Raw genomic sequence first — 23,767 nt, forward strand, 5'->3', positions numbered from 1 at the left:
CAATAAATGTCAGTTGCACCCCTTTGCCCGTTGCGGGCTGTGTTCTGAATCATCGCCTGTTCTCCAGCACTTTTTCACTCACGGAGCTTCTCCTTTACATCATGAAATAAAAGGAAAGTTAGTTTTTGAGAATTCGGAAATTCAGATGGTTTTAACACTTACTTTAAAGGAAATAATGTTTTGAGTTCCTTTTGACCTAAACCTGCATCATGTACATTGCTGATGTGCTGATTGTTTCATGTGGTATCTTGCAGCATTTATTACTGGCTTGTTAAACAACATTGGCACGCATGTGGACCCAATTCTTCTGATTCACCGTATTAAGGAAGGGATGGAGATCCCCAATTTGAGAGATTCCTTGGTTAAAATTCTGCAAGACTACAATTTGCAAGTAAGTATCCTTTCTTGGACAAATCCGCATGGAGAGTGAGTTGAGTTGACTTGAGGATAAACATTTCTGGGGTTATTTTAGATAAAGAATTCAGTTGGATTGTTAGATTTTATTTAGGCCCAGATATTTGGGAAGCTCATCAAGTAGAGAAACTAGAAATCTCATCCTTTAAGAAAGTCATCCAGTTTTTTAACCATCTCCAAGTTTCTCTCCTTGATGAGCAGGCACTTTTACATTTTACATTTATACATTTACATTTACAGCATGGCATTGGGAAGGGTGAGGGGTAATTACAGTGGCTGCCAGACCCCTCAAGCCAGTTTTAAGTAGCCTGAGTATTGTGTCCATTGGCGGAGGGGATTAAAAAAAAGTTTTGCAAATAATTCAGTTATTTACTTGAAGCTATTCAGTAATCCATTGCCTGAAACATGTTGAAATACATGATTTTTTTTAACTTTTTGTCTGTTTTCTAGACTAGTACAGCTTTGTTATCTTTAGTAATTCAGAATTTGTAATAAAGGCAATGGAACCCATTATTTTCATATAAATAGTTACTATGCTAATTACAAAGCATCCTAATCTTTTCCTTAAAAGGACTCTAACAATTACTGTTTTTCAGGATGCTGGTAGCTTCCATAGAACTTGAAACTGTTTAAGGCACATTTCTTTAACTATTTGGACTGTTCTTTCTCAACTTCATTTGAAAATGAGTTTTTATTATAATACAGAGGAAATTGCTGTCCTGGAAACATAAAGATTTTGCAGGGAGAGCCAGAAGATAACGTTGTAGGGAGAGAAGTGGTTACCAGGTTAAGTAAGGAGAGGAGCATCGTGATGAGGATTTGGGGGGCCCCTGGCCACTGAGGGTGCAGTGTGGTGGGGTGGGGTGCTGCAGTCGGGGTGGGGGACTCAGATAAGAGGCAGGGTGAAAGGAATAGAAGTTGGGGAAGATTGAGGGCCTCAAGAAGAGAAGTGAGAGATGTAAGGAATGACGGAGCTGAAGGAACAAGAACGTGGTCTGGGAGTGGGTTGTTGGTACATTAACATTTCTGACAGAGTCCTGGTGAGCTTGTTCAGGAAGGTAAGGGTGATTGGAGTGGAATTTGTTGAGGAACTGTGAGGGCAGCACGTCATCCTGTGGACATTGAGGGACGGGAGTGGGAGGGCTGTAGCCGGGTTCCAGCACTCTCCGTGAACTGGGAGGCTCACCTCCCATGCACTGGGGCTGGATTCCTGGGTGGTACAGCCTGAAGGAGAAGAGGTTTTCCTGCAGGCAGGGTGGAGGGGGACAAGAGCCTTCCTCAGGGGGGCTCCTGGGGAGTTGGGGTCCTTGGGAGAGAAATAGGTGTTTGGTTAAAGCAGAGGTAGAGGGTCTGTTCTGCAGAAAGCTTCACGATATGCAGGTATTTATTAACAGAGGAACTGGGAAGTCTGCAGACAACCCTGGGAAAGGGGTGATGGGAGAGAGAATGAGCAGGGCAGGGAGGAGAGGGTAGTAGGGGAATGGGTGAATAAGCAAGCGGAGGGGCAGGGGGGCTTGCGATGTGGGAACAGTGCACTGTTTCCGAGGTGGGAATCGGGCTTCGGGGAAAGTATTTCAGTGTCTGACCTCCTAAAGCTCTGGGTGTGAGTGAGCTTGATGATGGTCTGTCACTGGCTCTGTCTACCCCTGGGTATGCCAGGACCTGCTCGAAGTTTCAAATCCAAATGTACTGAGAAGTCATTTAGGTGTGGTGTCTCTGCCACAGGGAAGGTGACAAAATGCTCACTCCTCTGTCTTCCTGCTTAAAAGTGCATGAAGCTTGGCCTCTAGGCTGAAAATTTTTACTTTTTTTCCAGCCTCTACAGTGCCTACAGAAACACCTAATAAATCCCTCTTACTAGGCTCTCAATCCAGAGAACCAAGTTCATGGGCATCACTGGTTCTCACTGTTCATTCATTTTTTATTAATAAATTTGCATAGTTGTGAGTCAGCCGGGAATAAAAATAAATTATTAGATGTATTCCAAATAAAAAATCATCCACAAAAACAGCTGCTAAGTCAATATTTTATCCACTTCATTATATTTTTAAACGTACTGAGAGCTTTACCTTAAGACGTGGAAGTGTGCAGTTGGTGATGCGTTGAGGAGGCTGGAGGTTACTCAGCCAGTGGATCCCTTAAACCTGACCAGGGAGTGGCATCCGGGACAAGGGGAGGGACCTGCAGGGAAGGCGGCAAAACCTTTGGGAACGGCCCCTGTGGTCTCCACTGCAGCTCAGAGGGCTTGTTGGAAGGTGCAGAGAGAAACCGCTCACCTTGGGCAGGTGGTTCAAACAGTTCCCAGGGGTGCTTCCTTCTTATATATGAAGAGACAGTTTAGAAGTTTTTTCTATGGAAAAGGCTACTGTTGCAATTAATGACCATTTATTTTCTTTCTATGGGCCACCTGTCAGAGATCACTATAAAAAATTTAGAGCGTCTTGAAGTTTCCAGAAAGGTTTCACATACGTATTTTTTACTCTTGTCTAGTGTCTTTCGTTTGTTCCATAAAAGTATAGTTGATTTTCACATGTTCTCACAGGATAAAAAATGGCCAGCCCTGTTAATCCCCAAAACTAGGGGGAAATTTTCCAGGCTCATGAATTTGTGAGAACCTGGAACCTCCTCTGTTGGGCAGGGCAGCAGGGTAAGGACCCTGGGGGGCTGTTAGGAACTATTCAGCAAACCTAAGGATCCATGGTCAGATGTCAGGGAGAGGGCTTCTTGGGACCTTTTGCTAATTTGCACTGGGAATCTCTCTTTCGGGCAGATTTACGATAAAGTATGCAGCACAGGAAAACATATTTGGGCCACTGAAAATGGCTTTGGGAGCTTACTCGCTAGCTAAAAGCCAGTTGGAAACAGAAGGCAGGAAAAGAAGGCAGGAAAAAACTTAAAATCAATCTCTCTTCTGGTTTTAAGTTTTAGGTTTTCTAAAATGCAAAAACTTTCTTCAACTGAATTTTAACATGAGTCGTGTTAGAGGTCTGTGACATCATTAAAGTGAAGAAAAATAGGTCCTCAACTGAGATTTCAATGTTGAAGTTTCTGAATTTATTTTCATATATTTTTATACATTGTTACAGTGTTAGTATAGTTACTCAACAAATTTTTAAAGCTTCGTGAAGTCAGTAAGATAAAAGTAGTCCTTATCATACTTCATAAACTTAAAATGTTTCTAGGCCTGATTTCAAGGACAGATAGCATTTGTTGTTTTGATATAAAATTATTTGCCAAATAGCATAGTATAAATGACAGTTCAGTGTTTACGTTAAACTGACAACGGTTTCCAAATTATTTTTATGCTTTAAATTTATTTTTATACTTTATATTTTAAAAATATTTTTACTTATAAATTTAGCATTTATATCCCTCTCTGGTTTCTTTTTTTTTTTTTTTCCCCATAAGAATTCCAGCATCTTTGTTCTTCTGGCCTTCGGAGACAGGCATTTCATCTCCACAGTGTTCGTTAGGAAGTCTCACAAATGGGAAGACTACTGTCTCAGGGGGTTAAAGGATTGGCCTGTCTGGGAAGGTGATGAACTGGGTTTGAGGCCAGATCCTCTGCCTACGTCTTGTGTAGACCACCAGTTGTTCCGTGGTCTCTGGAGAGGCATTCCTTGTCCCAGCAGGGTACGCCAGCAGAGGACTACACAGGATTGAACAGGCAGCCTGTTGTCTCTGAAGAGCAGTGGACACGATGTTTGCAGAGCTGGACTCCAGGGCTCGCTTTCCCATCAGCAAGCCTGCTGACCTTCGGGAGGGCACCTAACCTTTCTGGGTCGCAATTTTCCCATTAGATTAAGTCCGTGTTTGTCAAGCCTGACTCCACACCAGAATTATCTGAATTTTTTTCAAAATTACTTCGTTTCAGGTACCACCCCAGATCTGCTAAATTAGAATCTTCGGGTGGTGGTTGGTGGGGGGGGGACGGGACTGGGGGACTGTGTCCTTAAATCACCTTGAGATTTCTTACGCTCAGCCCAGCACCAGTCTGTGCACTGACATTTGACATTCAGGAACCTCAAGATTAGGTGATCTCTAAAGTATCTTCTGTGTCTCAAGTTCTTAATGGAGTCCTTTCAGAAACAGGCCTTTAGGTCGCACCATATTTATGTATTGCTCCTCTTCTCTCTACTTTGAAATCCAGAGACAGATGAATTAAGAGGAAATAGTGACTTCTTTCTTACCTACTTTTTTTGGACTCAGATGGGTTTCTTCTCGTTCACAGTACATAAGCTCTTAATTTCTTCTAAGAGGTACTTCTTAAAATTTACAGATTCCCTGAAATAAACTTTTAAAATGGGTTTTTTTTTTTTTCCCTTTCAGATTGTTTCCATTTGGCCTTATCACAGCCTTCAGGTGACATAGGTGGCCTGTGGCAACCACTCTAGCTTCTTTAATCAGTCTGGCACATGTGTACTTTGTGCTGTCATAAATTCAGATATGGTTGTATTGGTAATACTGCTTTTGAGCTCTAACAGGAGACCTTAGAGCCTTTCCTTATTTCTCTGCAGTTAATCATCATCGATGATAATCCCAACAAAAAGCAAAGCTTTTCAATTAGAATTCAGATCCCATAGCATCATAGCCTATATGATAGATTAGAAATTAGGTAAAGTGGTTTCCCAGGCTAGCTCTTGTATCATACTGAGGCTTATAAACCCGGGTAACTATCTGCCGTTTGCAATTCTAATGATAAGCACTGCAGTATGAACAAGGCAATTGTCAGCAAAAAGTTCAACATTCAAAGAATCTTTTAAAATAAAAATTTCAGAAACTGTAATTTTTTATGACATTTTTCCCACAGCAGCTGTTTCTAATGAACCATAAAAACTTCACTGATGTACAGTTCTTTTATTGCTTTATAAAATATCAGTGAGTCTGGTGCTTTTTGCTTTTCATTGGGATTATCATCGATGATGAACTACAGAGAAATAAGGAAAAAGAGGGAGAATCTAGAGTCTCATGTTGGTTTTCCACAGATACCTTATAATTACGTTCTTAAATTTACAATACAACAAGGTATGCTTGTAACAGATTGATTATAGACCCTACAACTGGCTGACTTGAAAATGATGAGGATAAAAGGATAAAGGTAATGCTGAAAAGCTTTGAACTGTGGAGAAAACAGTGTAATGATAAGAAAACAAGAGTTGGTGGGAAGAAAAAAAATAAAAAGTCCCAAAAGAGAAATGAATCTCTGAAAGATAATATTGCACTTGCCCACAATGCCCACAAGTACTTTTTGAGATGAAAGCTTGATGCCATTATGAAGTTGAGGAAAGAAGAGACCACTGGCTTACTTACCTTGGTGAAATTCTAATAGGAGATAGATACAGATTCTAATTTGAGGTATAGATTACACGGAAGAATGAAAAGTGATATGACAGTCTTAGTATTTCCAAGAAGTGGAAAACAAGATAAGTCTCAAACGTGTTATTAATAAGTCCATTTAAAACAAAGATGTGAAAGAAAAAATAGACCCCGTAATAAAAAGTAGAACAATATAGAAAATAGGAATATCTGGAAAGTAACCAAATAGAACTCTTTGAAATTATATGTGTATTCATTTAAATTATCAATATTCAGCGCAAGGCCAATAGTAGATTGGCTGAAAGGGAGAATTAACTGGAAGATCTGATGACATTGTTTAGTATGCAGCACAGAGTAATTAAGAGATAGAAGATACAAGAGTGGTTAACAGGGGCACTTGGGTGGCTCAGTCGGTTAAACGTCTGCCTTTGGCTCAGGACATGATCTCAGGGTCCTGGGATCGAGTCCTGAGTTGGGCTCCCTGCTCAGCACGGAGTCTGCTTCTCCTTCTCCCTCTGCCCCCACTTGTGTGCTTGCTCGCTCGCTCACCTTCTCAAATAAATAAAATCTCGAAAAGAAAATAAGAGTGGTTAACAGAGACATCAGGTTAGAATACACACGTCCTCAGCCACAGGACTTGTGGAGGAGAGAATCAAAAGACTAATAGGAAAACCTCTAACAGAGTTGATCAAGAAAAAGAAGACATATATATTTTAGGAACAAACAAGGGAGAACATAACTAAAGGTAGAAAAGATTTAAAAACTAAGTAAATGCTACAATTTTATATCAGTATATTTGAAAACTCAGTTTTCTAGGAAAATATAAATTACCAATTTTCTCAAGAGCAAATAGACCTATAGTCATTAAATAGTCAAAACATAAAGCCACAATAAAAGTACTATTCCACAGTCAACTTCAGAGGTTAGTTTCATCAGACTTTTAAAAAAACAGGCAGTCCCCAAATATGTTTTGTAGTTGACCTTTCAGCCAGGGCCCGGCGGGGAGGAGGGAGGGACAACACCTTTACCCAGCAGAGGGGGGTGAAGAATGCAGTCTTTCCTCAGGACACAGTGGACAGAAGTAATACCTGAGGTCCCATCAGCTTTAAGGACGAGGAGGAGGGTGCTGGGGGGTGTCCCAGCCCTGCCCTGTCGAGCCAGTGACTGGAAGGGCAATAACATGCATTAGAGAGAAACCAGCATCTTGAAGACTGCTTTCCTGCTCATCTGAACAAATAAGGAATAAAGCCTAAAAGACAAAACAAAAACCCAGGCAGCCCCTGTTTTACATCAACTTTTCCAGAGAACAGAATGGAAAAGCTCCTCAGTTCCTCACAGGATGCTGGTCCAACCTTTCCAGCATCGTATGAGACAATTAGAGCCCTGTTTCTGTAACACAAATGCAAAAAGTCTACATAAATCATTAGCAAACAATCTGACCATGTAATTATTGAAAGTGTATATCATAAATGTCATGGATTCTAAAGTAATCATCATCTGTATGTTTGATAATATTCTAATCAAAACCCCCAAAGAACTTTTTACGGTTCTAAATTTATGTAAAAAGCAAATGGCTAAGATTATTCAAGAAGAATGAGGAGGGTATCAGATACTAAATTTTAATATGTGGGGGGGATGTAAAATAGTATAACCACTTTCCCAAATAATAAAGCCTCATCAGGAAAAAAAAAAAAAAAAAAGCCCTTTGCTTCCCACATCTTCCTGCCTGGGAATGTGGATGTGAGGCCTGGAGATACCTCTAGTTTGTGGCCACGAGACAGCAACCTGGAGGTATTTTCTCCTGTAGATGGACATTTAGGCTGTTTCCAGTCTAGGGCTATTAAGGATAAAGTTGCAAAGGATATTTTCATACAGTTCTTTTGAGGACCTGCTTTTCATCTTGGGTAAGTACCTACGAGTGAAACTGCTAGGTCATGGAGCAGGTATATGCTTAATTTTTTAAGACTGTCCAATAGTTTTGCAGAGGTTGGCTTCCCAGCCTCCCAGGTTTCTCTCACTGCCCAGATCTGTGGCAGGAACTCCAGCCAGCTGCGTATCTTAGTTGGACACCCACTGAACAAAATTGAAGTTGTGTTTGTTGAGGAGGAAAGGCACAAGATAGTTTCTTCTGAAATAAATCTGAAGCACATGGTAACATCTTAATAGATCTGTTCAACCTAAGTGGAAGAGACAGAAGTGTTATATGCTGTATGTTTGCAGTATTTCATATTTGTTTTTAAAGCTTTTATTTAGAGACTGCATGCAAGCAGGGGGAGGGGCAGAGGGAGGGAGAGAACTTCAAGCAGACTCTGTGCTGAGGGCAGAGCCTGACGCAGGGCTCGATCCCACAACCCAGAGATCGTGACCTGAGCCAAAATCAAGAGTTGGACACTTAACCGACTGAGCCACTCAGGCGCCCCAACGATATTTCATATTTTAAAATGAAACATAGCACAAAGTAATGGTGGATGGTATTCAGAATGTGAGTGGCGGTGATTCGATGCCATTCTGGTCATAAAGACCTGGATGGCAGGAGAGCGTGTGTGTGCCCCAAGTGTGTGAATAACAGCAAGTTTGCAAGGCTGGAAAGGAGACCGTGGAAGGTGAGCATCCACAGGGGGAGCAGGCTGTGTACGGTGACCTCAGAAGACAGAAGTCGTCAGGAATCATGAATGTGAAGGTCAGAGGGTTGAAGAGGACTGATTTTGACCCCGCTGTCACGTGTTTTTTTAATAAGGGCAGTCGGCGGCGCCTGGGTGGCTCAGTCGGCTAAGCGTCCGACTCTTGGTTTCGGCTCAGGTCATGATCTCCAGGTGGTGAGATCGAGCCCTGCGTTGGGCTCTGTGCTCAGCCGAGCGTCAGCTTGGAATTCTGTCTCTCCTCTGCCCTCCCCACCCCCCATGCACACGCATGCACACTCGCTTGCTCGCTCTCAGATCTGTAAAAGAAAAAAAGACATTTGTGGAAAGTACCAAGTATGAACTTTTAAGGGTGAAATCGATGATAAAGTGATAACTACAGCATGTTTTTCATGAGTCACTGATGGTTGCTTCAGGGAATAATCCATAGCCGACCGAATGCCTTGTCTGACTCTGGAAGCAATACCTGGGTAACAGTGCGGTGTTCGTGTACTGTCTTTCTCTCACTGCCTCTGGTTGCCTTCAGATCACTACAGGTTTTTAGGGAAGAAATGGCTCTTTCCCATGGGGGTAGTCACTTTTTTTTTGGTACAGCTACCTGTCTGGCATCATGTAAATGAAAATGTTTTTGTATTTTTCTGATTTGGGGGCCTTGGACTTGGATCAGATGAAGTAGAAAGTCACATACTAAGCAGTATTTGTGTATTTTCCCTTCTCCTGGCTGTGTGCCTCTGAATACTCAAGTTTTTCTAGAAAATACTTTCTGAGGGCGACAGATCGCACCTGTTTCGACAAATGTACTCCTGGTGAAGAGATGCTTCCTTTTTAGTCTCCAGACACTGTGGCCTGTCTGGCCTGCCCGGGCTGCCCCTCCTCCTGTATTAAGTATGCAGTAGACCCTAAACACCCACTGGGGGGCAGAGCCAACGCCTTCTGAAACAATTTATCAAACATATTTTGCTCAACACTAGTTCTCTTAAGTTTTTATTTTGGTGGTGGAGGCTGAGCAGCTTTATATGTTTGCTTACAAATTTTCTTGAAGTTACTGCAATCAGGACTTCTTAGATACTTTCTTACTATATTTTTCTCTTCCTATGTGTTTTAATGATTGTTAAAGTTTTGATGTCTTTATAAAGTGAATCAAAAATTCAATTTCTAGTAGCATTTTAAGGAATAAAACATCATAGACGGTGTCTTGATTAATGTGGAAATAGTAAAGCATTATTTCCTGCTCATCAGCACTAGAAATGGTAGGTATAGAACTTTAATCTGATTGTCAGCTCTGGGTTTTTTTGTTTAATATTTGCCTTCATGTGATTGGGGAGAAAGCCCTTGGGCTGCATTCAGCCACAGCTCTTGCTGTCTGGGATTTGAGGGGAGCACGTGTGCGTGGAGACACCCGGAGATGGCAGACTCCAGGCGGCTGCTCTCCGACTTCCCTTCTTAGTGGCATAAATGGAAAACCTGAAAGCAAGACACCCACGTAGGTTCTAGAGGTGAGAGGGACCCCAAGCTGGGCTGCAGTGATAAACGATGGGTGTCATTGTGTGAATTTTGTGGCAGTTACGAGTGAGTGCCCAGAAGAACGGGCCACAAACAGTGCGACAGAGAACCTTTGTGCCCTTCAGGCCTTGAGCACCTCCCTCTTCGAAAAGCAACTAGTTCGCATTAAAAAAAAAAAAAAGCATCTAGCTTAAGCACACCTCACACAGCCTCTCCCAGTGTCTAATAAAACACCTGAGAGAACCCAGAACAGGCTGGAAGCTCACCCTGGAGCCAGCAGAACGGAGTGGAACGTAGGGTGGGTTGCCTCTCGGCTCTGTGTCCTTGCTGAAAGCAGGGGCCGTCTTTGTCTGCATCCCGCCCTGGCTCTGGAACACAGAGTGGGTGCCAACCGGACATGGCAGCTTGCCCTCTGTGCCCTGACTTCTGAAGCTGCTACAGTGTTGCGACTGCTCCTAATTCTCCAGGAAGGGAGGGAGAAAATTCGACAGGCTCACAGGAAAAATGCTCACAGGAAAAATGCGTAAAGGAACAGTGCAGTACTAGGGTGAAGAGAATGAATCTTGTAACAATGTTATCGGTGGTCATTTTTCAGTTGTCAGCCCCTTAAAAGTCACCAAATTTGAGAGTTACCAGGGACACTTTACATTCTTAGCACTATGCTCAACAGTTTGGATCGGAAGGAAAGAGGGATTACAGCAGAGGGGATTTAGGACAGAAATCACATCTGTTTAGTTTGTGTCCTGTTCCTTGTACATGATAGGGACCCAGGATAGATTAGTGCAGTAGATAGAGGGATTTATCAAATGGAGGATTTGGGGATAGCAGGTTTTCCATCCTGGGCAAAGATCTGGAGGTTGGAACGTGCAGGTCACTTAGGGGCCCAACTGCTGGAGAGAGTCCGCATTAAGAAGGTCTGTAAGATGATATTAGGGTTGGTTACCACAGCCTTCCTTGCCAGACTTTGCAATTTGTATTTAATTTCACAAGCACCACATACATGCAGTGGTGACCGAATGGAGGCTGGAAAGGTTGGTTTGGAGGGAAAAGCATACCGGGGACAGGCAAGGGTGAGTGCCTCATTGGACGATTTCAAACACACCCATGTTCTGAATCCCATAAGAGGGCTTGTCGCCATATTTGAGTCTTTTAAAAATGGCTTTTTCTTACAATGTATGCATTAGATTCTGCTTCGTGAAGGCTGCAAGAAGATTCTCGTGGCAGACTCTTTGTCTTTACTGAAGAAAATGCACCGAACTCAAATGAAAGGCGTTCTGGTCGATGGTGGGTAAAATTGAAATAATCCTATTGGAATCACTGCCTTGCTTTCAGAAGAGAAAGAGCAGATAGAAATACTGTGTGATCCCAAGTGTGTGTGTTTCCTTGCAGAGGAGAACATCTGTGAATCGTGCCTTTCCCCTATTCTTCCATCAGGTGAGGTGGTGGGAGGGGGGACATCCCCAAATGTTCATGAGGAGTAGAATTAAAACTTTATTATATAGCTTTTGGAATAACCCATTTTAGAGGAGAATTTCAGCCCACAGCTGTCCTCAGTTGCATGCTGGTGCCGCCCTTCTTGAAAGCTGAGGTGCTCACCCGTCAGGGAGTCTGCATTACCTGGGAGGTAAAGCCCAGATTGCTGGTCCCACCCCAAGAGGTGCGGGACCCCAGAATTTGCAGTTCTAACACGTTCCCACGTGGTGTGGATGCTACTTCAGGGGCCATTGTGTGAGATATCATGGCTTTAGGGTAAAACAGAGTGGAAAATCTAGCTTTGACAATGCTTAAATTCCAAGGTAGAAGAATCGTGGGTGGCTTCCCCCCCTTTTTTTTTTATTTTAGATTTTATTTATTTATTTGACAGAGAGAGACACAGCGAGAGAGGGAACACAAGCAGGGGGAGTGGGAGAGGGAGAAGCAGGTTCCCCGCCGAGCAGGGAGCCCGATGTGGGGCTCGATCCCAGGACCCCGGGATCATGACCTGAGCCGAAGGCAGACGGTTAACGACTGATTCTTGAAACTTGCTCTGCTATATGGTTCAAGGCACCTAATCTTCCCACATTTCACCAGAAACCTACTACTTGCCATCTAATCCGAACATTAGCATGTGTTTATTTGTAGTTGGTAGATCTCTGTATCATCCTGTGTAATCAGAGCACCTTAAGTAAGGAGAGGACAGAAGAGGAAATTCCATAATTTAAAAGTGGAAAGCAAAGCCTAGTTACTGGGATGCAGAGTGTTTTTAATATAAATTCAGCATAGAGGGGTACTGAAAGAGCTAGCTGATGGAGGATATACTTAGCTTTACAGGATTATAGGGCAGGACCAGGACAGAAGTCTTTCCAGTCGGGGTCTTTTCTGCAGGAACTAGGCTGGGCTGTAAGTGTTCGTGTTGACAGCCGCCGTGGGGAGCTTCCGTCGTGGTTCTCCGGTAGTGTCTGACCAGCAGTGCAGACACGGGGCGGCTCCCAGCCTAGAGGGCTAGCCTGCTGTGCCTGGACGCCGCTGAATGGCTCGGCCAAGGCCGGAAGCCAACTGGCAGCATTTTCCTAAAGCCACAAAGTGGGCTTGAGCATAGGGTGGGTTTCTGGTGTCTGAGGGTCTAGGGAAGGGAGGAGGGCGTGCACAGACTGATCTAATTTTTACACTACCTGTGCTTGCATTTGCGATGAGGTGGTCCCTTGGTGGTACTCGTCACCGACGGGGAGGCCAGGCATGGGACCTGTGACTCAGCACCCCCACCGTAGTCCCCACTTTCCATCTGATCACACCCCCCCCCTCGGGACGGGGGTCGGGGGGCACCAGTGACCACGTAATCCTCCTGAGGCAGCATATTGTGGGAAAATTAAACTGCAGCAGGACTTTCAGGCAGGATGGGTGCCAGTTCCCGATCTCCTTGTTGCCCTGAGTGCTCGTGTCTCTGCCACCCCCACGTCCCCGTCCCCCCCCCGCAGATGCCGCCAAGCCCTTCAGCGTGCTGGTCTTCCACTGCCGCCACATGTTCCACAAGGAGTGCCTGCCTGGGCCCAGCACGGTGAGTTGGCCGCCTGGCAGCCACCGACGCCACTGAGCTCGCTGCAGTCAGGAGGATGTGCTCAGAAGTGTCCCCGTCGTCCTGTGGCTGCTCAGGATTCGTTGTCTAGCACAGGAGGGGAATGAAAGTATTTTTTGAATGCGTCATCTCGTATCCAGTAGTACCCCCCCCTTTTTTTTTTTTTTAAAGATTTTATTTATTTACTTGACAGAGACACAGCGAGAGAGGGAACACAAGCAGGGGGAGTGGGAGAGGGAGAAGCAGGCTTCCCGCGGAGCAGGGAGCCCGATGCGGGGCTCGATCCCAGGACCCCGGGATCATGACCTGAGCCGAAGGCAGACGCTTAACAATGACTGAGCCACCCAGGTGCCCCTCCAGTAGTACCCCCTCTTATCCGTGGCGTCCGTTACCGTGACGGTTAGTCGTGCTCTGCACGCACGCGATCCTCTTCTGACCAACGGCCAGGTCGTCCGGAGAGGCCGCACCGAGCTCACCTGCCTCTGTCCTTCCCTCCCTCCCTCTCAGCACGCGTGCCTCTGCTCTCTCACAAGAGGGGGTCCAGCAGGAGCCAAACCACAGCCACAGAACCTCTGTCACAGTATGGGGCCACAACTGTCCAGTAATCTCTTCTGGGCCTCATTTCTCGTACGTAGGTCTGCATAGAGAAAGCCGAGCATATTTAGGGCTTGGTACTATCTGGGGTTTCAGGCAGCCACTGAGGGGCCTTGGGACTTACTCCCCAAGGATACGGGGGATTACTGTGCTGAACATCATAAAAGCCCATTCACCAAGGGAATTCGTTTAGGTAAAATCGATGACTGTCAAGCTATGCCGACATGACATACAGTGAGAACCATTTTACAGTTTGTAGAACCTTCCCATCCTGAGTTCTGCAGCAGGACAATTTTTAGGGTCCTGTTCCCATGTTCCCCCAGGACACGTATTTTGCTTTGGGGTATCCTCTGCATCACAGTAACAGCTGGTGTAGACAGAATCCTATGTGACCCAGCAAAATCTCCGGGAAGAGGAGTGCTGTTTCATAGCTTACCCCACCCCCCCGCCCACTGCTCCCATAAAGTATTTCTGACTAGGAGAGTAGAAAGAGCTCTTTTTTTAAAATCTGTGTCTTTGAATGACCTTTGTAGAACCCTCCTGCGCAGTTCTGCGGCATCTGCAGCGCCAAGCACCGCGGGCCAGGAAGCGCCATTTTGGAGATGAAGAAGTAGCCCGGCTCTGCCATCCCCTTCCTCCCCACTCGTCTGAAGACTGCTTGTTTTTGCAACGGCAGCGGCATTTGTGGACACCAGTGCTGTTACGAGATTTATATGTGTTTATGTTCTGCTCAAAGAAAACTTTCATCTTTGCCCGTCTTCTAGAGGTTTCTCTGTGCAGTTGATGAAGTGAGGGTTTGCCGCATCCATGCCTCCAAATATTTGGGCTCACAGTCCGTATCTCATCATTTGTTTGGCTCATTCTTCATTTAGGAATAGAAAAGTCAGTCTGGGAGTCGGAAAATGAATCTCTGGAGCCTAGTAGAACTGGCTATCGGGTGGCCTGCCGAGCGTGGTCCCCGCTGCCCACGAGCATCGCCAGGGAGCTGCCCAGCCAGCACTCACTGCAGCTTGGCACCTGTTTCCACAGGCTCTGCTGCCGTCAGTCCTCGCATTCTGGGTTTGGCTTTTTTTAATATGTCACCAACTGTGATTTTCCTAATAGGCATTTAAGGAAACACTGTGTAAATTGTCACTTATTCAAGGACATCTGGGAATAACACAAGCAGGCTGACGTCGTGCTGCTTTACGGTGACTGATCATGTGTTCCACATGTCTGTCAATTGAATAAATGTTAGCTCTTCCCATGATGAAAGACTCCCTTTCAGTGGGTTGAACAGCTTCATCCCGGAATTCTGGCACGCTAAGAGTGGAGAGTTTCCACACCTTAGAGTGTAAGGGCTCGTGCTTAGCTTCTGCCAGCAGGGAGGAAGGGAGGGACACTGCGGAGTCTGAGAGGGATTCTCGGGAGAAGTGGGACTGTCCAATGATGGAGGGTGGGCAGGACGAGTTTCCTGGAGCCTTCTCTGGAGCCTCGTTGGCCCTCGTGGAACCTAGAGAACATAGAATGCAGGCAGAGAATTCATACTTGGGACTGCCCTACAGTTACTGGCTTCATCTGTCTCGGGATGGGTTGCCATCCTCTTGCCATGGGTGCAAATGTATGGAAAACACTGTCACCACTCTTAGTCCCACACATGCGAATAAATGCAATTTTCTGCTTTGTTTTCAAGGGGAGAGGGTAGGATGCTGAGTCCTAAGCACAAACTGACCGGTGAACCTGGCATCTCCTTTCATGCTCCCTGCATCCCCAGGAAGAACATACCACGTCCCTCAGTTTCCTTACAAAGCGACTGAAATGTAGAGATGCTGTCACAGTCACAGGTGAAGGTGAGCCTCAGAGTAGGGCTCCTTTCAGAAAACCGGTGTGGGGGTGGGGTTCGTGGCACATCTCTGCAATGGAATCAAAAAGAATGTTCTCTAGCAGACAACAGGCTTTTCCCATTAGTCTTAAATATCCCAAAGTGGAAAGTTCTCAGCCCCCTCAGCATCATATCTCCTTGTTCCAAAGCTAGTGCTCCTTCTGCTCTTTTTCCCTTCTGTTCTAACAAGAGAAATCCTTCCTTCACAAAAAAAAAACCTCACGAGTAAGCCCAATTTGAAACACAGGTAAGAAGCAGAGCTACTGCACTTAGGCTGGAGGGGAGGCAGTGGTTGTAAATGCATACGCATCTCCCCTCCTTACAGAAAGCCATTCTGACTGGGAAACAGCCAAGTGCAAATTTAGTTTGTGATAGCGGTTTCTTTCGCTTTTAGCCGAAAGGATTTTATACTAGTTTAAGAAGTTCTTAAATTTTTAATTTGGGTGGTATAGTGTTAAACTATGTACTTCACATCCTAAAAACAAAGATTTGAGCAGTTACTGTGTGTCAGGCATCCTTGTAAGCACTTCGTCTTACTTCCTCCTCACCCTCCTCATTGTACAGGTGAGGAGGCCGGAGCACCTCGGGGCCAAGCCATCAGGCAGGAGGCCTGCAGCGTCTGTGATGTTAACCACTGTGTATTTCACCCTTTGGTTTTTTTTTTTTTAAAGTATGTATTTGACCTGTTGTGGTCAGTGCATAGAAAACAAAATCCACTCTGGCCACAGAAGGGGATTCGTTACAAAGTAGCCAATGGCTTTCAGAATCACTAGAGGACTGGGGAAGCCGACAATAGGGAGAGCTTCCCTCTCCCCCACGCAGGCTGCCCAGGGTGCTCCCTGCCCACCTCCACCGGAGGATGGGCAGCACAGAGCATGCAACCCGCCTTTAAGTATCTGCCCTCGGCTCAGGTCATGATCCCAGGGTCCTGGGATCGAGCACCGCGTCAGGCTCCCTGCTTCTCCCTCTCCCTCTCCCTCTGCCTGCCACTCCCCCTGCTTGTGCGCATGAGTGCTCTCCCTCTCCCTGTCAAATGAATAAATAAGATCTTCCAAAAAAAATCACCCTTCCAGACTGATCCACTCAAATTCCCAGATATTTTGCTATTCCCAATGCTCACAATCACTACAGTACATTTTTCCCATTTTTTCAGGTACTATCTTTCAACTCATCAGTTTAGATCCCATCAGCCTTCAAAATCTAACTTAATGTCTCACCATCTCCAGGCCTTCCCCAACATACTCTGTTCCCCAACTTAGAGCAATTCGTACTCCAACCTCCCAGGACTGTGGCACAAACATGACTAAGGTATTTATGATATATTATTGGGTATAATGATAAATGAATTACTCAAAAGAAAAATCTCCAAAGGCATTCTATAGAAAGGCTGCTCAATTAAATATCCCTTACTAGACCAAACCTCATTCTCCTGCCAGGTGTGGGGTTCTTTCCCCTGGAAGGAGTGTCAGGAATATTATGGCAGAAAGAAGAGCCCACTTTGCTTGGGTAGTTCCTGTGACTGATCTTTCTTGATACCTGATAGCTTCATGATACATCCACTCTCCACAGTTCCCCTTTCGTGTTGTGGTTTTCTAAAAAGGAACCATTCTGTTCATGTCACAAAACAAAGACATTAGGAAGGTCCTTAGTCCCAGACACTATAAATGCCTGAATAGGTCAGATCACCACAGATCACTGTATTCAAATGATTTAAGCCAAAGCAATTTTTTCCAAAATTAATCAAGCTTTTTGCCCGTTATTCCAAGTAGCCTCAATTCCCTTTTGCTTTGATGTTAGCACATTAATGACAGACTTTAAAAATTCCATCAACTGCTCTTGGACTCTAGTGATAATGTTAATTTGTGATCCCAACCATGGCATCTTGAGAACATGAGGGTCACTATTACACAGCAAACAACCACGACGGTCCCTGGCAACCTAGGAAGCCTGTCACCCTCGCTCTGACTCCTGGCTCAATGCTACCTGTGACAGAGTTGAAGAAAATGAAGCTACTTAAGGCCAAAGCTGACAACAGGTTCTGCCTCCTAAAGGCAGTTGTAGGGGCCACACCGGTGAAAAATTAAGCCTTTTACCATGCTCTCCCGCACTTCCAAAGCCTGAGGGGCAGACGGGAGACTCAAGAGGGCAAGAAGCAGCCGCAGAACCAGAACCTCTGCACATTCCTGGCTGCACTCCTCAGATAATACAAGTTAGCCCAGAGCTCTGTCAGGGGCGAAGAGCTGAGTTCCTCTGCTTTCTAAAGGGAGGGGAACCGAGCGAGGAGGATTTTAGGGAATGAGAACAAGCAACCAGGATAATCAGAAGGCTTTTAAGAAAAGACCGGTATTTACACCTGTATGTCGCCTTGATGCTGGACCCTTCTACCTCCCCCAGTGTTGAGTAAAGCCTGGCATACAAACAGTGTCATCTGTGAGTAGGTTCTAGGGGAAACTGAGGAGCTGTGCTCTACATCTGGGACCCTGAAGAGCAGGGAGAACAGACAGCGGCAGGAGGCAAGAGCTGGAGTTGATTGGGAACAGGAGCATAGACCCACATGGGACAACAAGAACATAAAAACCCCAGATTTGGGGTGCCTGGGTGGCTCAGTCGTTAAGCGTCTGCCTTCGGCTTGGGTCATGGTCCCACGGTCCTGGGATCGAGCCCTGCATCGGGCTCCCTGCTCAGCATGGAGCCTGCTTCTCCCTCTCCCACTTAGCACAATACTTCAAAGACATGACAATGGAGGGGTGTACTCGTTTGCAAGGCTTAGAAGTAGGTCCCGCACAAAGGAAAAACATAGGCTCTTGTTTCAGAAGTCCAATGGCTGAGATTAAAGTTCTATCAAGAAAGGTATAAACTCAAGAACTTTCTAACGTCTGAGATGTCCAGCAACAGTTGGGTGTGTCCCCCTTGGCCACATCCCGGAGGCAGGGCGGGTTCCAGCCAAGGCTAGTAGCTACCCATCAGATCTGTGGATTCACCTCTGGGCTGCCCGTTACAATAGCTAGATTCTAAGTCCCTTGTTCACTCTAGGCATATCCAAATCCCTCTAGAAACAGCACATTTAATCGGTTACTCTCATGCTCTGTTATTTTTATGCTCACACCCAGTGCCCATCTGTTGTGTGTCTGAATGCCCACGTCTTTGGCTGGCTGATTAATTCAGTGTCACTACAGAGTCCTTATTCCCATCCTCCTTTTGAGGCAAAATGCACTTGTCTCTCCCATCTGACCACTTTGCAGCTTCTTTTTATTTTTTTGCCAGATTAATGTATGTTGTTTGGCTTATAATAATTCCAGTTCTTATCTGCCAATATTACTTTTATTTAAGTGGGGTTTTTTTCCTAAAAAGAAAAGGAACATGACTATGTTTCCACGTGTGTTATGGGCCAAATGGTTTCCCCTTAAATTTATATGTTGGAAGTCCCAACCCCCAGTACCTGAGACTAGGACTATATCGGGAGATAGGGCATCTAAAGAGGTAATTAAGGTAAAATGAAGTCGTATGGGTGGGCTCTAATCCCAAATGACTGGTATCCTTATAAGAGAAGGAAATATGGACACAGCCATATGCACACACAGAGGAGAGACCATGTAGGGACAAAGGAGAGGCCTCAGAAGAAACCAGCCCTGCTGACATTCTGATCTTGGACTTCTAGACGCCAGAACTATGATAAAATACATTTCTGCGGATCAAGCCATCTAGTCTGTGGTATTGTGCTCCGGCAGCCCTAGCAATTGAATACGACATGAGAATTCCTCATTCTAGAAAGGGGCTTGTCGCTGCAGAAACTCAGTGCCCCCTCTCCACCCAACGGACCACTGCCTGCACTTCTCAATGCCAGGCATACCGCCTGGGCCTCCTCACCTGCTGGCTCGCTTTTCAGAACGCCACGGGTCTTTCTCGTTTCTCCAGATGTTACTAACCGTGTGTCCTCTCTGACTGGTGCCCGGCTTCTCCGCCAAAATGTATGGAGGGAAGTACAGCAGGAATTGTCTGTTCAAACAATGTGAAAGGACACAGCATAAATCTTGAATTCCAAAAATGTGGAAGAGTTGCTCGTAAGAGCACAATATTTGTAGATGATATTACCTTAATTTGAATTTCGTTTTAACGTAACTGCTTCTTTTAAGATTCTTTTTAGCTTCGATTTTTAAAAAAGCTTGTACTAAGATTTAGGTTCAAGATAGGTATTTTGACCTCTCCAAACACTAACATAACTGCATTCATCAGTCAGGACCCTTGGTTGCGAAGAGAGAAACAAAACTCAAGCTAAGCTTGGTCAAAATGGAGAATTATTGTAGGGTCATGGAATTACAAGAAGGCTGGTGTTGTGCCTAGGCTGCAGGAACTCCGATGAGGCCAGTGCTTTAACTGAAAAGGAGACCCTCACACAGATGGAGGACACCAGGTGGACTTCCTGAAGGAGGCAGCGCCCGCCATCAACTTCCCTTGCACAATCCAGAGAAACAGACTGACGCACCCAGAAGCAGCCATGGCTGCCTGGGGGAGCTGGGCTGTGAGGACGAGCAGCTTACCAGTATTTGAGCCAGCACTTGAGCTGCTTTCTCACATTCTGCTTCTCAGTTGTGAGTCGTGTCAGCTAAAGCGTGGGGGCCACTCTCCATGAGCAAGGATAGCATCTGGGCTCATCTTAATACTGGAGGAGGAAGTGATGACAGGAAGAAAAGGGGACTATTTCCCAGATGCCTCCTAGCTCATTCCTACACATCCTTCAGCTTAAACATCACTTTGCCAGAGTTGTCTTCTCTGCTTTTCCAGGTAAGTCTAGCTTCCCAGTTAAGTATCTCCATAGCAACCTGGACTTCTGTGAACTCTTAAAGTTAAGTACCCACTTGATTCCCATTAGACTCTTAATTCCCAGATGTCATATTCTATGTCTATTCTCCATGCCTAGCTAAGTGGGATTTATATTCAAGACACTCAACTATGTTTGCCGACTAGTGGGGAAACAGTTAATTCTGTATCAAATGCAGTCTACTCAACCCAAATCCAGTAACTGAAGGCAACACAGCGAAGTACATGTTAGCCCCTAACTGGCCTCATCCCAGGCCAGTCTTCATTCATCTCTCCTGCTTTGCTCAGGTGCTCAGGTAGAGCTCTATTGCCATCATGATTTTGACATAGTCCAAAGGATTGGCTGTGATCCTTTCCATGCTGTGGAGAGGATAAAAAAGGAGGAGGAGGAAGGTGGAGAAGGAAAGGGAACAGAAGAAAATAATATTGATCTTAGAATTGGGAGGTCAAAGAGATCTACAGTCTACAATGAAGAGAACAGCATCTTGGGAGCTGTAACTCCTAGATGAAGGAACAGTAATTTAAGGGGTTCTCACCTTTCTCTACAACTGCCATTTTCCAGAACCTCTGGCTTTTCTAAGTCCAAAATAAGTCAGAATTTGCCTCTCCCCTTTCTGTGTTCACCTAGCATCTTGTATGTTTCTCTGGCATAGCATATGACAGTCATCAAAGTGTCCATCCACTCGAGTAGGCTGGGCTCTGGAAGGCAAAGACTATGTCATGCATATATATCCATCTCTAGGGCCTATTTAAAAAGTTTGTCACAGTTCCAAGGCTTAATAATGTGTTACCGATTCCCAGAAAGGTAAAATGACTGACCCAAGGGAAAGTGCCAGAATCAGAAGTTTTAGGCAGGTCTTTGGAACTCTACCACTCCAAGGCTCTATGTTTTCATCCTGCGCTTTTCTCTTCATCTATATCAACATGCCATCCTGTCACAGGAATGAAATAAAGAATGAAAGCTGAAGAATGTTCTAACAAAGTATTTTGCACACAGAAGGTTCTCAACATCTATTTCACAGATACATCACAGATACATCAAAGCTAAGGGCTGTCCCTTGCTAGTGCCCTCATCTTGCTAACCAAATCCAGAAGCAGAGCCAGACAGTGGAAGAGTGATTCAGTCTCATGGTCATCTGACGAGTACTAATCAGACTGGCAGTTTCCCAAGGGGTATGATCCTCTTGGATGCACAATATGGAAGACCCACCAAGGAATGGAATGACTACTTGGTTTTTAGCGCTTGTTTTCTTCGTTACACTTCAACAGCGACCATAGTCCTACCTGAAATATCTTTGATTCCCTGCCATATAACCTTCAAATGACCCTGTTTTCAAGGCTGCACCCTTCACACACCGGTAGGATACTCCTTCAAGATCACTGGAAACAGACTGTAGTTTTCTTCCCAAAGCGCCTACAAATTCTTATATTCATTTAATATAGAAAAATGACTTTAATAACCTCAACAGCCTGGTCACTGGCAGTAACCGAGCTAAGGTTTTATGAATATAATTTTTCTTTGTGGCCACAAAAATAATGGAAACATTTTTTTTCAGGAACAAATGGTGAAGTTCCTGAGTGGAAAAGACAGATTGACCTCAAGAGACTTGAATGAAGGCCTTTCCCAGAAATGCATTTAGAGTCCACCTGAGACTCAAAGAGAGAAGAGCCCCCTCTTCCAACACTTCCAGAAAATTCCATTAGCTGTGATTAGCACAAACTGGTTGACATGCGTACTTGGAGCCACTGGATGGGAATCAGTCCCAGGCACACAGATTGAGAGTGGGGAGGAGGCTGTGGTTAGGAGGAGGTGTTAAAGTGAATATATTTTTAATACATTTAATACATTTAAATAACCTGTTTCCTAAAAACCCCACAAGCTCCCCAAGACTTTCCACAGTCTACTACATCCTCACTTTCAAGACTGGTGCGCTATGTACTATACTGGGCAGAAAGGATGAATAAGACAGTCCCTGCCCTCAAAAAATGAATTAGAGTTTCTTCCTGACAGAAACTGGTCAGGTACACAGAAACCCTCCTCTTCCATTTCAAAACAGGAAATCTAGCACAGGAAAGTGTGTGACAAAGATGTGCTAGTGGCTAAGAGAGCAGAGGGGAGCATGAGGGAGACTAGAGAGGCAACAGGGAGGAAGGGGGAGGCGCAAACAGGAGAAGATGCTGGCCGCCCTGGACAGCGCGCACAAGCCGCTGGGACCTGCCCTCTGGCAGCAAGGCCTCCGCAGCGGGCGCTGGGTCTGCCGCACGGACCCGGGAGGGAGGTCACGCCCACCCGCTGTCACCCCAGCCGATGCCAGCTGCCGCCGCCAATTCCCACAGCGTTGGCGCTAGAGGTCAGAGGACGCTCCCTTCCTCCTGCCCTCCGATGTCCCAGCTGTGTTTTCTGTGGGCTGCACAGAAGACTCTGGCCCGCAGCCTGGCTCCAAGTCCGCAGACTGCGCGGGAGTCCAGAGCGCAGACGGGGGTGGAGCGGGAACAGGTAAAAACCCCCTCCACAGGCGCAAACAGATCCTTAGCCGCGCAGCAAACGCGTGAACAGCTCCGGAGGTGCGCGCGCATGCGTGCGTGCGTGCGTGTGTGTGTGTGCGTGCGTGTGTGTGTGTGTGTGTGTGTGTGTGTGTAAATGATCCGACCCATCTAGCGGCTGGGGACGACCGCCTGAGCCAGTTCTGAAAAGATCACAAATCAGCCATTTATTTATCCCTCCATTCAGCACGTATTAACTGCCTCTCTGTGCCGAATGAAGGGGCGAGAGACTTCAAGTGGACGCAGCAGCTCGTGTGACGGGGAAAGAGTCCGTCACCTCACAGAAGTGCAAGGAGTGCGGGGAGAAGGGGACCTTGAAGGCCACACAGGCCCCGCTGAGGGCTTTGGATTCCCTCCTAAGGGTGGAGGGGGAGGGGAGCGTCACAGAAGGACTTCAGTCAGGGAATGAACGACACAATCAGACTAACCTCTGGTCTGCACAAAGTATTTTAGGAGGGACTAGACCGGGAGAACCCATGAGGTCTGGGGTAACAAGGCAGGCGCGAGCCCGGCTCCCTGGGGTCCATCAGCGCCCTTCAGAGCGGGCTCGCCGCCTCACGCGGCAGTCCCGGGAGTTCCGTCCCACATGGGGGAAAATGTGGTCCAGCTCAGTCTGACACTACACAGACCATGTCCCGCCCGAGAGTATTTATAAACAGAATTCCACGTATTGAGCAAGAAACAGGGGTCTTTGGAAACAATCTCAAGGCCCACATTGCAGGTGACTGGCATGTCATCAAAGCTCAGGAGGTGAAGTAAAGGGGTGAGGCCCACGAGCTCGCCTGCCACCCCGCGCCTCCACGCCTCCCCGTCTACTGGCATTGGTCGTGATTTTTAATAGGAATGAAATGGGGGGGGAAGTATATATAAAGAAAACATATTTCTTATGCATTATCAGTTCAAGTTAACAGGAGAACTGGGGTCATTTGGGACGGATGACAGAAGATGTACCCACAGTATGTTCAAGGAACTAATACCCACCTTTGGAAGGCCGTCCGTCTGCTTTGAAGGGTAACAGTGACACGC

At 45.8% G+C, this 23,767-nt stretch overlaps 1 protein-coding gene across 4 annotated transcripts in view; it reads left to right on the plus strand.

Moving 5' to 3' along the window:
- Positions 1-14,412, plus strand: part of VPS41 (VPS41 subunit of HOPS complex) — a 206,942-nt gene extending 192,530 nt beyond the window's left edge. For all 4 annotated transcript variants that reach the window (XM_027573348.2, XM_027573349.2, XM_027573351.2 and 1 more), the window contains 5 exons: positions 255-391; positions 11,057-11,156; positions 11,262-11,306; positions 12,827-12,906; positions 14,052-14,412. In XM_027573348.2, the coding sequence (XP_027429149.1) occupies positions 255-391; positions 11,057-11,156; positions 11,262-11,306; positions 12,827-12,906; positions 14,052-14,132 (443 nt within the window). In that variant the 3' untranslated portion in view covers positions 14,133-14,412. The remainder of the gene's footprint in view (positions 1-254; positions 392-11,056; positions 11,157-11,261; positions 11,307-12,826; positions 12,907-14,051) is intronic.
- The last annotated feature ends 9,355 nt before the right edge of the window (positions 14,413-23,767 follow it).

This window comes from Zalophus californianus, chromosome 12, assembly GCF_009762305.2.
Source record: "Zalophus californianus isolate mZalCal1 chromosome 12, mZalCal1.pri.v2, whole genome shotgun sequence".
NCBI lineage: Eukaryota > Metazoa > Chordata > Mammalia > Carnivora > Otariidae > Zalophus > Zalophus californianus.